Raw genomic sequence first — 21,704 nt, forward strand, 5'->3', positions numbered from 1 at the left:
GTTGTTTATCATTGAAAGTAAACTTTGAAATTAAATTTACAGAGAAAAATACCTAAACCACTGGCTCGGCCTAGTTTGCTACTCTACAAAGTTAACCAAGGGGCAGGAAGTATGAACACTTCTTTAGAGTAAACACTGTACAATAATACCATTGTGGGTTGCATTGGTGTAGTTGATGGTTGCTTGGCTGGGTCCCTTCTGAACAGCATGAACGCTCCTCCTCCTGAGCTCAGGCCTTCCCCTCCCTCCATGCTGCCTTCACCAGAGTCCATTCTTCCTCCCTCACCATAGCTGACCTTTGTAGTAAATGCTGTTCCCCATTTGTCTCCAGCCAAGATGCTGCTGTTGCCCCCTGTTGATTTATCACTGTCAGGGCTTCCATCAGTGGTGGAGTCTTTGGAAACCTTCTGGTCTGCTCTGCCGCAAATACTCCAAGCAGAGGAATCTACTTCGTCTCCTTTAAAAGAGCGCCCACTGTCCTTGCCTGTCCTTGATGGGCTGAGATGTTCATGGTCTTGTCCAGTCAGAATGAGGTGACCTTCACCATGGCCCTGGATCCACCCACCCTGCCCCGTCATCACCCCCTCTTCTGCCTCTCCCTCCAGGCGTCCTCCTATTGCTGGCCCAGAGCTAGCCAAGGTTCCATACACCTCTGCTGGCTTGTCTTGTTGTTGGCCTCTCTGGCTCCTGGAGTCTTCTGTCCTGACCTGACTGCCCCCCTTCCCCAGCCTGAGCTCTGTTGTTAGGGATGTGCTGTCTACAAAGAGGCCTCCAACCCTCCATAAGTCAGACTCTGTTTGCGCTGTGGAGCTGTTTAGCAGCCTGGGAGAGAAAGAAATAGAGTTTAAGTGTTTTCATAACTCACCAGCTCATCACCTGTAAGTCTAATGCATCACAACCACAAGAAGAGACTGGTGAACAACAGAGAAGAAACATTCATAAAACGACATAAAACTTTGAGTAGCAATAAACTTGAGGTCAGAGAAGCTCTTATAGTTTCTTGTTTGTTTATATGCATGCGTTTATATTCTGTACCACAGAAATAGCAGTTTCGACAAGAAATTAGAATCTCATTGTGAAATGTCGCTGAAAGCTTCGTAAACACCAAGTAACTGGACCTTGTGATACAATTTTCTTTGTCAAACTTCAGTGACAACACTTGGTTTCTTGGTGGCTATATTAATGTAATAGCAACATTCACTTAGGAGCCAATGTCAGTGTGGGCCAAACACAACTCTGACTGTTGAACAATGTTTAAGTATTGATAAATATAAAAAAGTCATGGAGAAAATGTGGAAAGACTACACCAGTAGTCCCTTGTCAAACCAGGTGCATGTCAGCTGTGTTTTTTAGTCATCATTCTCACACATCCGACGAAACAGATAAGCCTCAATTTTAATCAATGTAGCTGTCTACACTAGCCGCATAATGGCTAACGTTTCACTCACCCTTTACGTACATAACTGCAGTCCATAGTGTATCTTTTGGCTATTTTGTTCCGACTTAGGTGTGTTACTACATTGACTGTGTATTGGCTTGTGAGCACTACTAAAATGCATGTTATTTCGTGTAGACACCAATGTTGGGCAGTAACCCATTACTTAGTAGCGTTGTACGGTAATGTGTAATTACTTTGTTCAGTAACGAGTAGCGTAAGGGATTACAATTTGAATTTCAGTAATTACATTTCAGTTACTAATCCCTGTAAAGCTCCCTTACTTTGATATTTGGGGGTCTGTGTCTAACTGGGAGTTAGAAGGTGGATTAATATCTATTTGGTCTCAGTGTGAAGAGACTGGTCTGGGACATGTTAGCTTGGCACAGGGGCGTTTAGAGGTGCCTAGCTTCTATCAAAAGAGGAGAAATGCCACTCCCGGTAATTCCAAAGTTGTCTTATTTAAATGTTGTGTGTCCTTAGCAGGCTTACTAATGTTATCCATGGGTACGCCTAGATTTAGGAGTCACCTAGTTTTGTTTACAGTTGGAGGGTGAACCTCGCAGCTGAGGTCGGGTCTGTGCAGTCACAGAGGCAAAACCAACATTAGGTGCTGCATGGTCCGTAAATCACTTCAAACTGTTGGGCTGCATGCTTGTTAAACAACAAATTCTTGTTTTCTATTTCTACATGTGTTAAATACAAAAGCTGCAACATGTGGGTGTGCAGGACTTGAAGTTCTTTAAATGACAGAGCTGGGCTGAGTAACGAAAGTAACGAGTAATGTAATATGATGATTATTTGATTATGATTATTTTTGCTGCTGAGCAATTAGTAATGTAATTACTTTTTCAGTGAGTAATGCGTAATGAGCCATTGATTCCATTTTTCAAGTAACTTGTCCATCACTGGTAGACACTGAATAATTGAAACTGCTGTTGCTGCTGAGCTGCTTCCACTATGTGGTGGGTGTACACAAGGAGTCAGAGTGACCACTGAAACTGAGAAAAGAGTAGTTTTGTGAAAGTCTTGCTTACCATCACCACACACTAAGCATACCAAACTAAAAGCAACAACTATCATTATCCTAATTTTTTCAGGTACCTGTGAAGATTGAGACTAATGTTGTATAGGGCCAACCAGGACTCTCGTAGGCGCTTCATGTCTCGCAGAATGTGGACCTGTCCCTCCTCTGAAGTTTTCTCCAGAACCCCCTGACCATGGACTTCCATATGCTGCAGCTGAAGCTCCTTCTCTGGAAACTCTTCAAGCGCTCTCTGTGGATAATGACAATGGAACAGGAGGAGACCAAAAGTCATGGAGGCTTAATAGTTTTCATCATGCAGCAATCATGATGTTTTGTGTGTGTAAACATCAGAGCTACCATGAAGTTAATTAGTGTTAGTGAACTTCATACAGTGTGCCATATATTTTTATTCTGGGACTCCACTACAGTAGCTTTGCATGATTCACAGTTAAAAAAAAAATCCTATTTATTTTATACAGCCCCTTAGTTCATCCTCTGTCTGAAAAAAAGCCATTTTAGCTCCTGTCTCTTTAAGGCCCCCCTCCCTAAAAGCCCACTTTCTTCTGAGTGGCCAACTTCCAGAAGCCTGCTGAAGGGCAGCGCCCAAAGCTTCTGAGCACCGCAACGATAGACTCGGCCAGAGCGGAGTGTTCATGGGGGGCGGACGTCACTGATTACTGTACAAAACACAACTTCACTGATTTTGGTGAAACTGGATTATGTTTTATGAATACAATATTTTCTGGTTTTCCCTCTGATGTCCTCTAGCTGCTCTGCTTCAACTTTTGGTGATTGATGGAGTTTCCTTATGGAGAGATAGCTTTACTTGTTAACTGCTGTACTTGTTGTGTAGCTGCCGTTAGCTAGTTAGCTCAGTTAGCCGTGCAGCTAGTTGTCCTATTAGCTCAATCTGTCAGAACTGGGAGCTCAGAGAACCGGGGGAGTGTTGGTGTTTACACTTCTAGTACAGGAGCTTTGGACCGCTGGTGCTCCGATCTCCAAGTCTGGGCAGAGTCAACTAATAGCTAATGGCAGCTAACGTTACAGTTAGCAGTCAGGAAACTCTGTAACGTTTAATCACCGAGAGTTGAGGCAGAGCAGCTGGAGGACATCAGAGGGAAAACCAGAAAACTTGGGAAGGCTGTGCAATGATATACTGGCCTCCTGACATCCAACAATTGTGCAGCGTTTTCTTGACTTTTTCTGTCTTGTAGCTTGCTAGCTCAGCGACAAAATGACCGCTTGGTGTTGTGTTGTTGTTGGGGGCATGGCTGAGGGCGGTGATTGTATAGTTGTGACATCACAACCTTATTGAAGTCCTGATGGCTTGTTCAAAGGCACAGTTGCTGAATACAGGCTGTGTGCATTTCTCTGTGGATTGAGCATTTTGATACCTTCACAGTATTTATATATTGTAGCAGATCTAGATCTGCTCATTTGCAATGCGTATTAGTCTGGAACCTCTCAGTTCATTTTCAATTTCCAAGGGGAGTTATCACAAACTTTTTCAAATTACAGCTAAACAGTACACTAATATATGTTTCTAAAAACATTTGTGCAGCGAAACGTGTGACGTTTGACTTTTCAAATCTGGACCGGTAAATCTCCGTCAATCATCGTATCAAACCCGCCTCATATTAGATAAACGGTTGTGACTGGCCCGACCGGATCCAAGACGGGTGGAAATTTGTCTGAATGGAAGGGGGGCCAGATGTACCTGCCAGAGCAAATGAAACATGAGCCGCGCTGATTTGTTAGTGTCCACAGGTTTTAAAGACACCACAGTGTTCCAGGGATATAAGTGCCATGTTGATGAGACATTCTGAGGATTACTGGATTATTTTTGTTACTGAGGGAAACCTTTAAACATAATGATTTTGCAGAAACATCTGAAGTTATGTGTAATACCTATTTTAATGATTTCTAAGCAAATGGATTTAATTGGAGATACTGCTATCACAAGCAAGTAAGTAAATTGTGCTGATTCCAGCAATATGTTTTGATGTCTGTGTGTTCTGGTTTAACTGACTTATGATTCTGGGGAAAAGGGCTGTTTAAAATTGCATCAGTTGGGTTCAAGAGGTTAAATCATATACTTTAGGTAACATGCTGTCAGTAAACTACACATTCATGTTTAATACTGGTTCAGCTGTGATGCTTTAGACCAAAGAAACAAGAGGACCAAAAGGTCACAGGTTGTTGAATGCAGCTTTGCAACACTTGCTGCTGGATAAGAAAGAGTATGAATTTTTCTTTCAAACTTCAACACATCATTTCCTGTCTGTGGTGAAGCATACATATTCCTCTGTACCAGCTGTTTAATGTTGGCAAATACACTAAACCAACAGTGTTATTTTTTTGGAATGGATTTCTCCTTTCTGGTGCACTACTGGTGTCTGTTTTAGGCTAATGAGATGGGTGTTAGTTTTTTATTCATAAAAAGGAACTCTCAAGAAGTATTTTTCTGCACACTGCTACATATATTTGATATCCATTGTATAGTTTAAAAGAGCAGAGCTCCTGAACAGTATTAAAGCCACATTTAACAATGCTGTGAGTTAATGAAATGCAGAGGTGAAGAATCTCAATCCATGGTGTTGATGAGATTGGCAGGTTGGTTCAGTATAATAATGAAGACTGTAATTATAAAGAGTCTCCTTGGTATTCCCATTAAAATTCATCACTGGGGCCATTACTTAAGGTCACTGTGAGCTACCTTCAGTTATTTTGCAGAGATGGTTGACAGAATAATACATGTCAGTGATATAAGATCAAGAGTGGGGGAAATGGATTTTAATGAATTGATGAGTTTATCCATCATGAACCCTGACACCTGTAGGTCTGGGCTTCCACACTACAAATAAAACAAAAATGTACCCAGGGCTGCTAATTACCAATGAAGCCAAAAATGACTCTCTACTGACTGTAGAGAGAAAAAGACTGCAAAGACATCACCTCTCTATCATGAAATTACATTTTGAATTATGTTTGGATGACTTATAGGAAGATTACCATACAAGTGGTTTTGAGTGATCTGTAAATCCTTCCTTTCACATGCTTATGTGAAGGTCTGATGACAAAGCTTCACCTTTTAGTTGCCACATAGCATTGGATTCATAAGCTGTGATGTTTGGAAACTCAATAGGGAAAACAGATAATTATCAGACAAGAAAGTTGCAAAAACATGTCATAAAATTGATACTTAGGTGTATTGAATGGTCATTGAAAAATATTTTTTCTGATTTCAGTGAGGAAAATGAAAAAATAGTTTTAGCTACACGACAGCATACTAATGCACCATTCCTCTATGTGGAACTCATGTGTGCGCTTTAATTGGATGATCAGGGCTGGAAGACCCACATACTAGTTAGTAAACAAAAAGAAGTTAGCAAAGACGTAACTCTGCAAAATAGAGACGCTTTCACAAGAAAATATCAGACATAATATCATAATAAGGAGAAGACGATTACACTTCCTACAGAATGGCTGTTGTAACGTATCGGTTTGAGCCAGAGCATACTGAGGAGGAAATGGAGCTGAGGCGAGCAGAATAAGACAGGTCAAGTGCAAGAAGAGAGGACACTGCTGCTAACAGACGGCAGCTGGACGCAGAGTTGTAACACATGCCAATCCACAACAGTGTTTTTGCTGCCCTGAACAGGACATTTTGGAAGCGCTGTTGGAGGAGTCACAGTGAGGCAGTGGATGAACATACATGTGTGACAAGCCATCCCAGTTTCAGCGCTCTCTGGCAGGTTCACAGTAAAGTTGTTCATCCTTCTTAGCTAAACATGGCGAGCTTCACAAAGCAGAGTCTCTCCAATCAGAACTACTTGTAGGGAGGACACCTGTCCTGCTAACCGATCCAACACAGAACTACACAGAAGGAATGTACATAACTGTCATGAAATAACAACAACTATAATAACAACTGCTTATCGTGAGCACAGAGGTGCAAGAACACACACACACACACACACACACACACACACACACACACACACACACACACACACACACACACACACACACACCTCAGCTTCGTGCTGGCGGCCCTCTATGCTCCACTCTCCTGAGGGGCTGTGGAAGGACTCCAGCTTCTGCTTCATGATCATCAGCCACTTCTCTATGTTCAGCAGACTGTCGTGGAAGCTCTCATGGTCTGCGATGCTCTCTTCATTCTCATGCACCTTCACCTGCAAACAAAAGGAAAAGATCAGCTGGCAGTGGCAAGGGGAAAAATGCATGCATTGGCAATATGGGCAACAGCTGTCATTATGCAAACAGTATCTTTACATTCCAATACTGTAACAGATGCTGCACTAACACTTTTACAGTCCAATTGAAATTAAAAATAATGTTAACTAGGACCTCAATATAAATCCTTGATGTTTTGACTTTAACTATTCAAAAAAGAGCGACAGATTAGTAATCGGTCACTGTGACAAGTATACATTTTTAGTCTGATTAGGGTCCAGTGATGTGAAGTTGGGTCGTAGGGAGCCACCAACAGCTTACTCAAGAATCATGCTGGCAGTATGTTCCAGATGAAATCTTATTTGGTGAGTTCTTACAGGCAAAGTGAAGGGTTTGTGACCAAAACATTTGTCTTCATTTCCCACAGTGTGCACAGACTGGCCAGATAAGATTGTTGAAATTTTCACACAGGCATCTATAAACATCGGGCGGCATGGCTCGGGAGGTAGAGGTTCGATCCCCTCATCCAGAGAGAGTGTCAAAGTGTTCTTGAGCAAGACACTAAGCCCCTTACCGCTCCTGATGAGCAGGCTGGCACCTTGCATGGCAGCCTGCTCATCAGTGTATGAATGTGTGTGTGTGAATGGGTGAATGTTGGCGTGTGTTTTGAGTAGTCGGTAGACTAGAAAAGCTAGTAAATGCAATCCATTTACCCTCCAACACACTGCCTTCTGCAGCTGGTCAACAATGTTATGTGACTGGTTCAAGGCCACATATTTTCAATTTAGTGATAAAAATTGTGCTTATTTTAGTATGTCCCCAGTGTGATTCAAGCATATCTGTCTAGTGCGGCTGCCTTTAAATGAATAGATCTAGGGTTGAGGTTAGTATATTGGTGTTTTTATTATCTTTTTAAAACTAGTGTTTTTAGGTTTGACAGCAGTCTGTGAGCACATCAAAATCAATTTAGTTTGGAGAGTTGATTCAGGAAAGCCTCATCTTTTGGGGGAGACCAGCATGCATAAAAACATGTTGGATGTCTGTTGTTACCAACTGAGCTATACTGACAACAATGCCACTGACAGTGATGTATCTATCAAGCCTGTTGAGTCCTTATACTCTAGCTCTGCCCTACAATGGCACATGCACTGTGATTTTTTGTCAAACAAACTGACACAGGGACCTCTACTACTGTAGCTGCTGGTCAGAGCTAAAATAAAGGGGAAACTATGTTTAGTGTTTGGTGAATGCATTGAACCACTAAAATGACCAACAGAGGACACAGTTTCTTCATTAGTTGTTTTCATTAAATTGCTGTGCAAGTTCTGAGCAAAATTAAATTTTTTTGGCAAAATAAAGTGTGAATCAGTGCATGTTACAGTACCATTAACTACATGTACACTAATACACTCAAGAAGATATGTCAGGATGATGATAGAGCACCAGTAACCCTGTTACATTGCAGCATTATGTTGGTGCTTACAACCTAAGATGTCATTTGTGTTTTCTCTCATTTTTTTAATGAATGAATTTGTCCACATGGAAGAGATTATTATTATATTATTATTATTATTATTTACTTCAATTACATCCTGGGCAAATAGTTACAAGCCAGATGATTACAGGTGAAATGTAGGAAATATGAATATATTAAACATAAGGAATCAAATAATTGTACTTCATTGTGCTGGTATAAAGTTAATACTAAAAGTTACCCACATTGATTATAAAACTATGAGAAAACTGGCTCCTGCTCTGAAGTCCTTAAAGGGGAACTACATTTTTTTTGTCTACACATCAAAGTTTGCCTACAGGTCTTGGGGAGTACTACTACAAATGTGAAAAAGGTTGTGTTAAGTCTTTTGTGTCCACAGATGGAGCTGTGTGAAGTCTAATAAATATCCTCAAGTGATGTCACTTGAGTCAGCGGTGGTTGGGGCTGAAGACTACATGTTTGAAAATTTAAAAAATCTGGGGGGTGGAGTTAGAAAGAAGTGAGCTTACCAGACCTCTGTAGCCCGCTCCTCATCTCTGCTTGGGGCAAGAGGATCTCAACCGAACTGTCAGAGGTCAAGTTGCATTGTGGGTAATCTAAGTGCCAGGTTTTGACAAGGTAGAAGAATATGTGGAATAAAAACCACCATATCTCTGGTTCTGTTTCTTCAATTTTGATTTATTTTTTAAAACTATCCATCGTGAGTCCGAAAATGTTATAAGAGTACAATGCTAAATCGGTGGGGTACTCTTTTAAAGAAGTATTATCAAAGTTTCTGTCATAGTTTGGCGTTTTGTCCTGTTTCCTGTTATATTTTATAGTGTTCTCCTCTACTCGTGTGTCTTGTGGTTTTACTTCCTGTCTTTGTTTACTTTCCCTCCAGTTTGGATTGTTGGCCTTGCCTTGAGTGGTTGCACCTGTGTCTCGTTGTCTCCTCTACCTGTCTCTAAGTGTATTTAGTCCAGGTTTTTTCCTTGGTTCAGTGTCAGTTCGTCTTCGTCAGTTGCGTGTCAAGTGTTCCAGCTCTTCGCCAGTGTTTCCTTGGATATTTACTGTGTACCTTGGATTTTCTGCCTGCTCCCTTATGGATTTATGTTACCTGTTTGTCACCTACCTGCCTATCGACCAGTCTACCTGTCTACCGGTCTACCTTCCTGTATCTGCCAGTAAGCTCCTAAATAAACCACTCAAGTCATCGTTCGGCTTCCTCTGTCTGCGTTTGGGTCCAACCCCTCGTTTCCCCTGAATTCCCTGATTGGGAACACGACAGTTTCAGGCTGTAAAACCAAAACGAGCTAAAAGACAGTATAGCTCAGAAGACCTGAAAGGAACTGCAGAGGTGGTGATAATTTGTTGTTTTGTCACAATGAGAGTCATTTGATCCATAGCTAATACAAAAAGATTGTTTGCTGTAGCTTTAACTATGGGTGGAGGCTTCATCAGGTATTAAGGAGGAGTTGTAGTCAGAAAGAAGTGATTGAGAACTCATTTTAAACCACTCTCCTGTCTTACCCTGACTGCCTTGTAGAGATGTTTCCAGTCATAAAAGAGCCTCTCAAACTGAGGCCTGTTGCTCTGACTGGATGAGACCAGAGTCTCCAGCGCTGTGATGTGGGCTTCGCAGTCCTCCAGGTCTTTCTGGATCACCTGAGGACACACAGTGTGACAGCACGCCATGGGAAATAACACAAAAACACACAACTATGGGGTTGGTGTAAACTTCAAGTTCAGGCAACACATAAATGAACTGAAAGTTCATTAATAACATTATTTTAAAAATATCTAATCTTGAGATACTATATACTACAACATTCAGTATGATACTGCAGCACAATCTTTTATAAAGAATAAATCAGTCACTTTCACAACACTAAAAGCAGAGACAGAGTTCACAGTGATTGATTACCTAATTCAAGTTTCAAGGCTCTACAGTCTGATTCTCATTGTGAACTTAAATTAACTGAAACCAATGGCTGTCTGAAGGTAGCAACACTAGAGCATGCTTTTACAAATGACTGTTCTGTAAAGTGTAATTTATATGTAGTAAATCAAAAACAATTCATGTTGTAAACATCATTCCATCAAGCACTTGTCTTTCTTGAATATGATAAAGCTTACTCTACAAAAGCTGAGTAATTTACTGATCTTTACACTGTGGTAACCTACTGTAACTTTGGAGAAGGTGCATGACACTTCATCTGAATTAATCTGCTGGAGGCCACAATATGACAGTGTACATAGAGCATCTTGAGTCTGCCTTGGCTCTGCTCTGACCTGGGATTAAACTCACCCTGAACTGGTCAGACTGGCTTTTCTTAGCCAGGATGTCAGGCTGGAGGCCGTCAGCTGCTATTAGTTGGTCCCGGAGACTGGCCAGCTTAGAGCAAATCAACTCATAGGCATCACCAAAGTCCTTGGTTCTTGAGATTAAGCCCTGAGAGTGGGAAAAATGTCATAAATTGTGTTGTTATACAGCCAGTCATGTCTGGACTATATGTTGAAGCCAGAGTATGTCCTCTTTGTTTTCACCTCCTCCATAATAAAATGAGGTGACAGCTAGGGAGAAATACTGACCTCACACTGTGTGGCTGCTTAAAAACAGGTTCTGAATCAATTGATAATCACATTCTAAAGTTTGATTACATTGTCAAAAAAATAAAAATGTGTCAGAGAAAAACACGTCTATAGCTACTACAATTCTTGATATTTCTAGCGCAGGGATCAGATTTCATAATATTTTGCGATATTTTTGACTTCTGAGATGGGCACTCTGTCCGATTAGGCAATCATAGAGTAACAAATTCTTGCTGTGACTTCTCCGAGATGCATGACAGACGACATGTTGGCAAGTTTTTAAATTAGGCAATAGAAGGCAAAACAATTCTGACATGCTAGTCTTTTTGTCAGGATGTCATGAGGTGTGTGATTTTGGGCTGTCCCACATTAAATTCCCACAAGTTGTTTTTTATTTAGCATTTTCAAAATAGGAGGGTGGTGCAGGTGGATGGTGTGAGTTAACGACATGTCTTTGCTTGCATGTTTTTTTCTATTTCCATCGTAGCGCCAAGATTCAAAAGGCATCTATCGCACAATCTGATATGCCTCAAAATTGACATTGTACAGTACTGTGTAACTTCTTTTTGAAAAGTGCTACATATGTATATATAAAGTTATTATTAATGTTATATAAAGTAAGAATAAATGGGCTAAACATCACATGCTAAAGATTTCAGCATCAAGATTGTAGATTGTACGTTTTACTTTCCTACAATTTTAAAAGTTGATTTCTACTCAAGTAGGTATCCACTGCATCAATAATTAAAAATTAAAAAGTTACACGGTTTGCAAGTTCACATTAAAATTTAAGATGTAGTAAAGCCAAATGAATGACAGTGACATGTTGATACCTGAAGCCTGCTCTTCCTCTGCAGCAGCTGAGTGTGCAGCAGCTCTCTGTTCCTGATGGCGGCACTCAGCTCGTCCTGCAGGTCGTCAGACCTCTCAGGACCGAACACAGAGTCCAGCAGGTCCCCCTTCACCTGCAGCAGACTGAAACGCTCCTGCAGCTGGACACTGTCCTTCAGCAGACGCTAACATAAAGGACAGAAATGGAGAACACATGAAGTCTGAAGTCTGTTTATTCAGGCAATCCTTCTTTAGATGTTCTACACTGCTGAAAATATCTCCATACAGAATTTCATACAGAACTTCATACAGAATTTTTATGACTATACTACAATGCTGCCACAGTGACGCAACTCCAAAGCTTTGACTTTGACATTTATTTTACTGTAGACTTGAAATTGAAGAGTTATAAATCTTTCTGATCTTTTTTTTGAAGAACGTAAATTTGTGTAGCAGGTATGTTATTTTACTCATCTGCCATCCCCCTGCTTTTTCAGATTTCTTTTTCTTGTCCTTGGTGGCCCTTGGAGACACTTATCCAGATCCCGACAGTGTATTAAGTATAATTGTTTATCCTCATTGTTTTATGTAATAGTGTAACAGTAGAGTGAGACAGGAAGCTTCGGGAGAAAGCTGACGCTGACATGCAACAAACATGCCTACTGAGCTGTTACTTGAGTTACAACTGTCTCTGATGTAACAAAAGTCAGAGTATGATGAGGTTTCCACTAACATTGTGCTGAAAACCAGTTAAAACAACTTTGTGAGGGGGGAAATATATTCTAGTATATTTGTGATAGCGACACATTCATAACATTCCCTGACATTAGAGATATTATCAGATTTATCAGATCCGTTAGCTTTCTCTGTCTGGAAGATAACTCTCACAGTTTCATGAAATATGTATCTGATAGAAAATCAAAGATGAGATGAGATGAAAGTGTTGTAGTACAGTGGAAAGATGTTTGATTTGTAATTAGGATCTCAGCAGACTTAAAGGTGGGGTATGCGATTCTAATCCAATAAATGTCTTTTTGTCAAATTCAGTGAATATCTCCTCACGGTCTGCTAGCTGTCTGTTCAGTGTGTGCGATGAAAAAAGAACTCTGGTGTTTGAACACAGCCTCGGCTCTGTAAATGCCAAACAAACAAAGTGGCTCGGACCGGGCCACACAGCACTATTCCAGTCATTCTAGCCATGATTGTACTTAATTTATCTTACCTGTATTATAGTGTATTATATTTTGATTTGCTTAGTACTTCTATTCCTTCTATTCTCGAGTGTGCATTGACGTGATAGTGAGCAACTGTAACGAAAGAGTTTCCCCTCGGGGATCAATAAAGTTAAATGACTTGCCCACGGACGTTCAGCTGACTTTCTAGTTTGCCAAGATCTGCTGCTGTTGTGATGTTTGCTATAGTAACAGGAGAGTTGGTACTCGACACTTAGTTTATCTTATACTTATACCAACATGTTACTTAATTTATTTCTGACCTGTTTATAGTGTATAATATCGTTTTCTCCTGTGTGCACTGACGTAAAGACGAGCTACTGTAAGAAAGAGTTTCCCTACGGGGATCAATAAAGTATTTCTGATTCTGATTCTGATTCTGAGTTGTGAGTATCGCTGTCTGGAGCTGCTGTGCTGGCTGGGAAAGCATCTGGGTTACCAGTCTATGACTCATAGGGATGATATCCTGTTATTCACATACTGTAATATTTTTAGTTTCTTTTTGCAACTGCTGAGACCAAGTTTTAATATGGAAGCATTAAATTGGTAAGAAACAATTGATTCTTTAGGAAGAAATTAGTACAGCTGCAGATTCAGGTGATAATTTTATGTAGGTTCATTACTACGATATGAGCGAGACCTTTCACATTGCACATTGTCTGTCGTTTGATACATTGTTCTTATAGAAATATCGATTATAGCTGCTTTAAGGAAATGTGTGTGTTTTACCTCTATGTTCTGGACCAACATGGCGATGTGGGAGAAGTCAGTAACCTCAGCAGAAGCCTCCAGAGCCTGAGAGACCATGTGGCTCCACTGGGCGTAGACCAGCAGTGGGTCCTGGAGAATGTTTCTCAGCCCTGACTCTGACTCAGAACACAGCCTTGTCGCTCTGCATTTCACACTGCAACATGAGCACACAAGACATTTTCAAACAAAGACCTTTTGTAAAGGAAATTTACAAGAGAAAAACGTACCTACAAGGCTGTAATTATTTTGTACATACAGTATATGTAAAAATATGTGCCAAACATGTATATACTGAGAGGCTTGCATCAATAGTCTTCACAAATTCGTATTTATTAAATAAAAGTTTAAGTGTGTGAACAACACGTTTCCAAACAGGCTCATCTATGGGATGAATATCATGCATCTAGAAACTGAAAAAAAAGCTTAGAAAGGTTGAAATGCTAATATATAAAAATGGTTTTGCAAGATCGAAACTAAGTTTTGAAGGCTTGCATAATCTTTTGTTAGACTGAAAAAAAATTTCAAATCTCTGCAAACATTATTTTGTATTGAGTTTTCTTTCTTTACAACTGCAGCACTCTTTTTACAGTGTTTCTCCAACACAGTTTCAAATTTGTCACTGTTCTCCTGGTGTATTAGTTTGTTTTTCAGGTTTGAAAACTGGTGCGCATATGTTGGGAAAAGGTTTTGAAACTTGAATCTCGAGTTTCGAAAGGGATTATTTTGAAACTTTTGCGGATGTACATTTGCACTCATATTGACTTTGTTTGACTTGTTTTTTCAGAGCTGAGTTTACAACACCCACTTTTCAGAGATCTGCCCACACAGTTGCGAGCTTGCGAGTCACGTCATTTCTGGCAGCGTTGTCTCGTAGTTCACTGGTCTGAAACTCTTAAACTCCGAGACAGACAGTCTGAAAAAAAAGCTGGGATCCTGGAGGCGTATCGTTTAAACAACGTACTTTAGATGAAACCACGCCCGCTTCCGTATGACGAAAGCCTCTGCGGCATATGACAGCTACAGTGGGTCCGCTCATGGTAGCTTTCCTACTTTACAAATAATTGCCAGCATGGACATTAATGTTCACAATATAATTTTATGTTAGTCTAAATGACATGTATCAGTTCTGTGTTTTATCTCCCTTGCCTTTTTTGTGTTTGTATGGGCCACGTGGTCGTGGTGACATAAACGCTGCTCTTGCCGCTGGCTACGATAACTGTCAAAGGTGTGCAGACAGTAGCTTGGAAAATAGTAATATGGGGCACTGTATTTGATGAATTTACTGTTTATCAGACCACAAATGAGACAAGGTTGGAAAAACAATAGACATCAGCCTCACTGATGTCTGTACAAAAACACAACATTATAACTTTATTCACTGATTTTAGTGAACTCACATTTCATGGAGAATTTTTTTTCTGATTTTCCCTCTGAAAATCCGCTCTGCCTGAACTCTGGGAGATTTACAGAGTTTCCTGATGGGCAGATAGCTTTACTTGTGGCAAGTAACTGCTAACTGCTGCTAACTGTAACTGCTGTTAGCTAGTTAGCCGTGAAGCTAGCCATCCTATTAGCTGACTCCGCCCAAACTGGGAGCTCTAGGCACCGGGGGAGTGTTGGTGTTACTGTTTACACCTCTAGCACAGTAGCTTTGGACCGCTGGGAGGAGGAGGTTTTCAGGCCCGGGGGAGTGGAGTCAGAATGGGCACCAAAAACGGAGCAAGGCGAGCGGGCAACAGAGCCGTACTCAGCAGCCTCCCAGTGAACACGAACACAGCCTCCAAGACTGACGGAGGCCAGTTTGACGACAAGGAATACTGTACTGAAGTGGTTTACAGTGGCTGCGACGAGGAGAGGAGCGTGAGGGAGGTTGAGCGCCCACCTCCGAGGCCTTTTTTCAGCCTATCAAAACATTTTGCAAGCCTTCAAAACTTAGTTTCAATTGTGCAAAACCTTTTTATTAGATTTCAATTTTTAACACTGAGTTTCAAGCTTTTTTTTCAGTTTTGAGATATGGCATGATATTCATCTCATATTCATCAGGTTCTCTCATCAATCATCTAACACAAAGAACATAAATATTTTTGTTTGAGCATCGAACCTACATCAGTCAATAACAGGTGCATTCAATCTCAACTATAACGCTGAATGTACACAGCATCCGGCTGCATCAGGTTCCAGCAGTGCTTCGGCTCAGTCATGGCTGAGTCAGGGCTCTGTTGCGGTTTCAATGTCAACGATTCAGAAGCAGAGCGTCTGTTCTTCAGCAGCCACGTATATAATATAGTAATAATATATAGTTGAGTTTGCCGCCATTTTTCGTGTTTTACAAGCATGAATGCACTAATTTAGATTGAAACATGTTTTGTGGCTATACTTGAATATGACAACCTTCTGTTGCTTCTCTTTCTCTGTCATCACTCATTTTAAATGTCAGTATAGCCTATCTACAGGCTAATGTGCAATGACGACAGCTATATTGTGAATTCGGCTGCATTAAAACACACAGAGAGCAGGAGGAGACAGAACAGAGTTACAGGTCTCCCTCCCTCTCTCGCTTTTCTCTCTCTCACTAACAAAAAACACATTACTGTGTATGTGTGAAGACACAGTCAGAAACAAATGAAAATCATCCTTAAAAATATATTTTAAGTCTACTGTCAATAAATACAGGCATTTACATACACTCACAAGTGAATTTAATGCTGCAGAGATGCAAGCTGCTCTAGCAAAAAACAGATCCTTAACGATGCAACGCAGCCGGACGCTATGAACAAAGGCCATACGAATTTCATAGTGAAAAAGACTGCAACTATTACTCTGACCACTAAGTTCCAATTAGACATTTTGTTCTCAGCACACCCATATTTACTATTTATTATACTATATTTATTGTTGTTGTTCCTGAAAGAAGAAGACTACCAGTTTATGAACCTAAACAATTAGGGTTTGAAAATCTGCTTTGTAAATGTTTTATGAGAAAGGCAAGGCATACGTGTTTTGGTGAGAAACAGTGAATGTAATGTGAACGTTATTTACAAGAAAACCTTTAGAGTACCTTTAACAAAAAGTAAGGCAAGATCAATATTTATAAAAATGTTCTTGGCTGTTTCAAATTATGCTTGGTCACTTAACCACAATTGGTAAGTGACCAAGCATGACAAAAGAAGCACTTGTCACAGACAACATCAACGACTGTCCCCTCCAGTCAAAACCATGTTTTGGTTATTGTTCTTCACTGTGATGTTTGAGCTTCATTGTGCAGAATGTATGATGAGTTTGTTTTCACATTCATCTGCTGACGGGGGAAAGTTTCTCTTTGCTCACCTTAAATCTCAGTTTAACACAGAAGTCCCAGCAGGATTTATGACATCATAACTAGTTATCATGGTCTGATATGCAACTTACAAAAGTGTGATGTGGAAACTTGCAACTTGCAGTGTACATACACCGAGAATGGACTTTTCATTGAAGTATGAAACATCTTGCGTACAGCACTTAAACTTCTGAAACAAACAATATTTGCATATTCATAGATTTGGATGTTTATGAGGGAGAAGGGGTAGATGCAATTTGAAGAATTTAAGTAGTTTATTGAACTTATTTTTTTTAAAACCATATCAGACAAATTATTTTTCAAAGCCGACCATTTTTATATCTCTTAAAACATGTCTGGAGGGGATCTTTAAGCAATGTCCTTAATAAATTGAATCCCATTGTGCAGAAAAATTAATATCTGAAAAGCTTTCAAAAAGACCTCTGAATGTCAAGAAACATATGCACAGAAACTTTTCCATGAAAAAATGTAGTAAAACTTTGTCCCTTCAGTCTATACAAAACCACTAGTTACTGTACCTCTGAAGCACTTTTCAGAGTCTGAAAGCTTATGCAATTTGTCTGTGCAAATCAAAGTGTGACTATACAAGCACCCAGGATTTTGGCGAACAGCTGATATCCAGTTTAAGAGGTTTTGTTTTGATAAGATGTTCATATATATTATCTAGGGCACAGTGTTTCAAGATGGAAACACATAATCCAGCACACAGATTGCAGTGGGTTTGTTAGGCTGTTTATGTTTGTTAATCTGGTTCTCTGTGTATTTTTAGTTTTATTGGTTTGGAAGTGCTGTCACGCATGTAAACATGATGCGATGGTCTGTGTTTTTGCCCTCCTTTCCCTTGTGTTGTGTTGTGGAACCGTGAGCTTGGTCGTTTTATCCTTTAGTGTTTTTTTAAAAAGTCTAAAAGTATAAAACAGGGAGGGAATTTGTGGTAGTTTCAGACCTAACACTCAAAAGCAAATGGTTAACATGAGGTAGTGCACAGAAGGAAGAAGCACAAAGTGTTTAGCATGCTACGGACTACAATGGAAAATGGATAATTAAAATCAAAATGTTTTAAATACACACAGCGCCACAGCGAAAAAAAATCACAATGCCTGTAACATTAGCTCAGCTGCTAACTAGCTAAGTTAGCTCTTCACCATCTGGACTGTGTTTCTTCTTCTTCTTTTGTTTTGATTGGCATCTGGCAACCAGCTTGCAGGTGTGTTACCGCTGCCTACCAGACTGGAGTGTGCAACAGTAGATTGGAAGACAAAGAAAATGAAAAAAACTAAAGAAAAACAAATAGCCAGTATATCAGCATCCTCATTCCCATCTACTCCTACATGAGTAGGGACCCAAACAAAGCAAACCATCAAACCCTTATTGTGCAGTCTGTAAATTAAATGATGAATTTCAAGATTTCACAGATTTAATGCTTGTGAGCTGCCCAACGATCAGATGCAATTAGTGCATTATTTTTGTTGTTTTCTTCTAACCATTGCAAAGCTAGCAAAATAGCTAGGAGCTCAACTGTATACGCTGTAAAGTTATCTGTGGTTCTTTTCTTAATAGCTACCTTGCATTGTGGTGTGAAAACTGCAGCACCTGTACGCCTGTACCTCGTAAAATTTTTCAAAACCTTAGTAATAGTTAGTGGCAGGCTGGATTACCAACAGGGCAAAGTGGGAAACTGCTGCATTTGTGAATATGCAGCACTAAAGCACAATATCAACTGACAAGATAAGAAACCTCACATGTGTCTTGCTTTAACTGACCTTGAAGAGCGTCCTAGGTTCATAATCTAGTTTTAAGCTGATAATGATAGTATATTCACACAACGCATAATCCTGAATTAATTTGCATTTAATCACATTACCACACAGCAAACCTGGGGCTAGGAAGTATTCCAGCAAAGAAAAACTGTACACAGTGCACAGAGAGGAGGAACAGTGCTTTAACAGGAGCTCAGCAGCTCAGTGTTACCCTGGGGCCCCGCTAGCAGGACAATCAGGCCATGATTACAATCCAGTCTACAGTAAAAATACACAAAAATATGTATCCTCTCAAACCCAAGCCGACACTGGACTGTTTTCCTGGAGAACTTCAAATTTTGCACAATGTAAATAAACACAACAGAAAAAGCAGAAGCAGTAACCAGCTATATTAGTTTATCTTCAGAAGTTTTCACTATTCTTTTCCTGGGTTGTTCAGTGTCTGCCGCTGACCTTACTTCACATCCTGATATACTGCCCCAACTAACTGCATCTTACGAACACATCACGTTAATTCAGTGTTTCCCATAAACAATATCAACATTGACCGCCACATATTGATTTTCTATTTTTTGTACTATTTAAAATGGGTAAAATCTTATTTCATTGTAGAGCTGCGCACAGCAATATCAGCTCAGCCCCTCCTTGACCTGCTCTCATACATGAATAACCATAATTATAACCCTTATCACACGAGTTTAATGCTACAATTTGTCAAAAAACACACATTTTATTGGGGACCCACTCAAACGACCACCTGTGGGTCCCAGGGACTCACTACATTAAAAATCTATCAACATCACTGCACATACCTCTGATGTTCTTTGACAACAGCCAGGACATCATCAGAAAGGTGACGCGAGTCCTCTGAGAACCTGAAGAGCTCCTTGAGCTGAGCCTTGAGAAGTTCCACTTGGGACTCCTCCCCTGCCAGAGTATTCCTCACACCCTGCGAGATTCAAATACGGAACACAAGCAAAGTAAGCTCAAACCACGACAGCAGGTGACAACCAAGGTGTGATTTTTACCAGACACCTGAGTTGCACACTCACTCACTCATTGTCTATACTGTTTAATGCCATGTTCATGTCATATCATACACCATAAATACAAGTCAGCCTCCTAGTTGTAATTCTGAGTTGGAGTGGGGGTAACTATCTTGGAATATTGCCTGAACGCTCCCAAGTCAAAATAACAGGAGGTTTTCCTCTTCTTCCCATTCTGCCAACACTGCATGAATGCAGCATGATGCCAAGTTGTTCCAGTTTGTAGTTGTTCAGTTCCAGAAAAAAATCCCAGAAGGAACAGTAAGAAGCTGTCATCTTTGCATGCTGTGCTTCCTGACTGGAAGCTGGTGTGTAACGTACAATGTGACTTTGGTACATTAGAACATTTTCACAATTGAAAACAGTTTTTAAAAAGTGTACTTTGAGACTTGTTACTATATCTCCATGTTTTGCTTTTCAGCTTTAAGCTGCTCCTCCATGTTTGTTGTATTTTGCATTGAGGCAATAGACCTGTCTCATGGTGTACATTTTGACTAGTCATAGCAAGAACAGCACAGGTGCAACTAATAACAGCAATAATGGCTCATTATTCTTTCTTCTTCTTTCTTATTTTTTTCTGCTAAAAGTGTTCGTGCAGCAAAAAACGTAAGACCAGAAGTCACCAAAATTGGCAGGTGGGTTGCAAATTTTGCCCACTACTCAGGCACATAAAATGACACTCATTGACCTCAAGGTGGCGCTGTACTGAACGCTTACGTTTCTGCAATTATCTTGAAAACAGCTTGGTTTAGAAATTCTTTCATCATTTTAATCTTAATTTATCTGCATCTTTGCTCCGCTGGTCTTCTGCTCTAAAAATGTAAAATTTTGCAATTTTTTTCAAAATGTTCTCAAATTCCTGTTTTCGACAACTCGTCAGAAACCGTTGGGCCAATCGTCCCAAAACACTGTAAGGATCATCTACAGACTTCGCTGATCCAAAGTTATCAAGGAAATTTCAATACATGCTCCTAAATCAAAATTGGTGCACATGTTCAGATGCTAGGTCCGAGCTTCGCTACGCAGTCTTGGGATATTCTGCCACTAGGGGGCGCCACAAATGCAAAAACTTTATATCTCGTAATTGGCTGCATGGATTTGTACGAAATTTGGTGTGCACGATCTAGGGTCAAGACTGAGTCGAAGAATAAAATTTGGTAATGATTGATTAAAGTGGCCTTGGCTTATTACAACAAATCTAAATTTCTAGACATTTCACATTCCAAACTTCAAAAAAATCAACAACAACAAAAATCACCCGTACGTCCTACATAGCTGAATTTATTTCAGCACATCCACTCGTGTGACAAAAGTTTGCCTCACTGCAACCTATGGCCAATTCAGAAGTCCGTCACTATATTTTTAGAAATATGCAAGATCAATTAACATCTATATCTCCACAAGTCTTCATGCAAATGCTACCAAAATTGACACATACATTCTTTGGATACTAGATATCACATGTTTTGAACGATGTTCAGATATGTCCGCTGATGAGTCCGCAATGACATTCAGTGTCTTATTGTAATTAGTACTGTATGCACAACATTTCTATTTCATTCTATTTAATTCATGCATGTGAATGTGATGTGTTTTCTAGTGCTTCTTGTCAATTAAATAAAAAACAAGCATCCAAATGCTCATAATCTGCTTGGACCCCAATAATTGCTATGTTTATTAGTATTATTGTGAGTGGCTGCTAATTGGCACGACTAAATGTCGAAAAGACGTGTATTTGATTAAAATCGCATAACCCACCTTTAATAGACACCTACATCTGTGTCTCTGCCTGGCCATCACACCTCATGTCCCCGAGTTTAAGGACTTGAAGACAATGAAGATGTCGCTTCTTCCGTTAACACAGAAATGCCTTTTGTGTACATAGTTCTGGAGTTTTTACAACTTACAATACACTCAATCTATCCTTTGTGGACCTGTGACACTGTTAAAATTTGGTAAGCGGACCTCTAAGACTATTTTAGTACCCTGATATATGACATAACTAAGACTGCTAAGAATA

General features: G+C 40.1%; 1 protein-coding gene across 1 annotated transcript in view; it reads right to left on the bottom strand.

Moving 5' to 3' along the window:
* The window catches only part of syne3 (spectrin repeat containing, nuclear envelope family member 3), a 53,376-nt gene that overhangs the window by 20,408 nt on the left and 11,264 nt on the right, over positions 1-21,704 (bottom strand). Inside the window, exons 7-14 of the mRNA XM_044167371.1 lie at positions 19,451-19,587; positions 13,521-13,695; positions 11,562-11,744; positions 10,445-10,588; positions 9,667-9,801; positions 6,497-6,658; positions 2,540-2,712; positions 150-822 (exon numbers count right to left, since the gene is read on the bottom strand). Of these exons, the coding sequence (XP_044023306.1) occupies positions 150-822; positions 2,540-2,712; positions 6,497-6,658; positions 9,667-9,801; positions 10,445-10,588; positions 11,562-11,744; positions 13,521-13,695; positions 19,451-19,587 (1,782 nt within the window). The remainder of the gene's footprint in view (positions 1-149; positions 823-2,539; positions 2,713-6,496; positions 6,659-9,666; positions 9,802-10,444; positions 10,589-11,561; positions 11,745-13,520; positions 13,696-19,450; positions 19,588-21,704) is intronic.

The sequence above is a fragment of the Siniperca chuatsi genome, linkage group LG15 (assembly GCF_020085105.1).
Source record: "Siniperca chuatsi isolate FFG_IHB_CAS linkage group LG15, ASM2008510v1, whole genome shotgun sequence".
In the NCBI taxonomy this organism is placed as follows: domain Eukaryota; kingdom Metazoa; phylum Chordata; class Actinopteri; order Centrarchiformes; family Sinipercidae; genus Siniperca; species Siniperca chuatsi.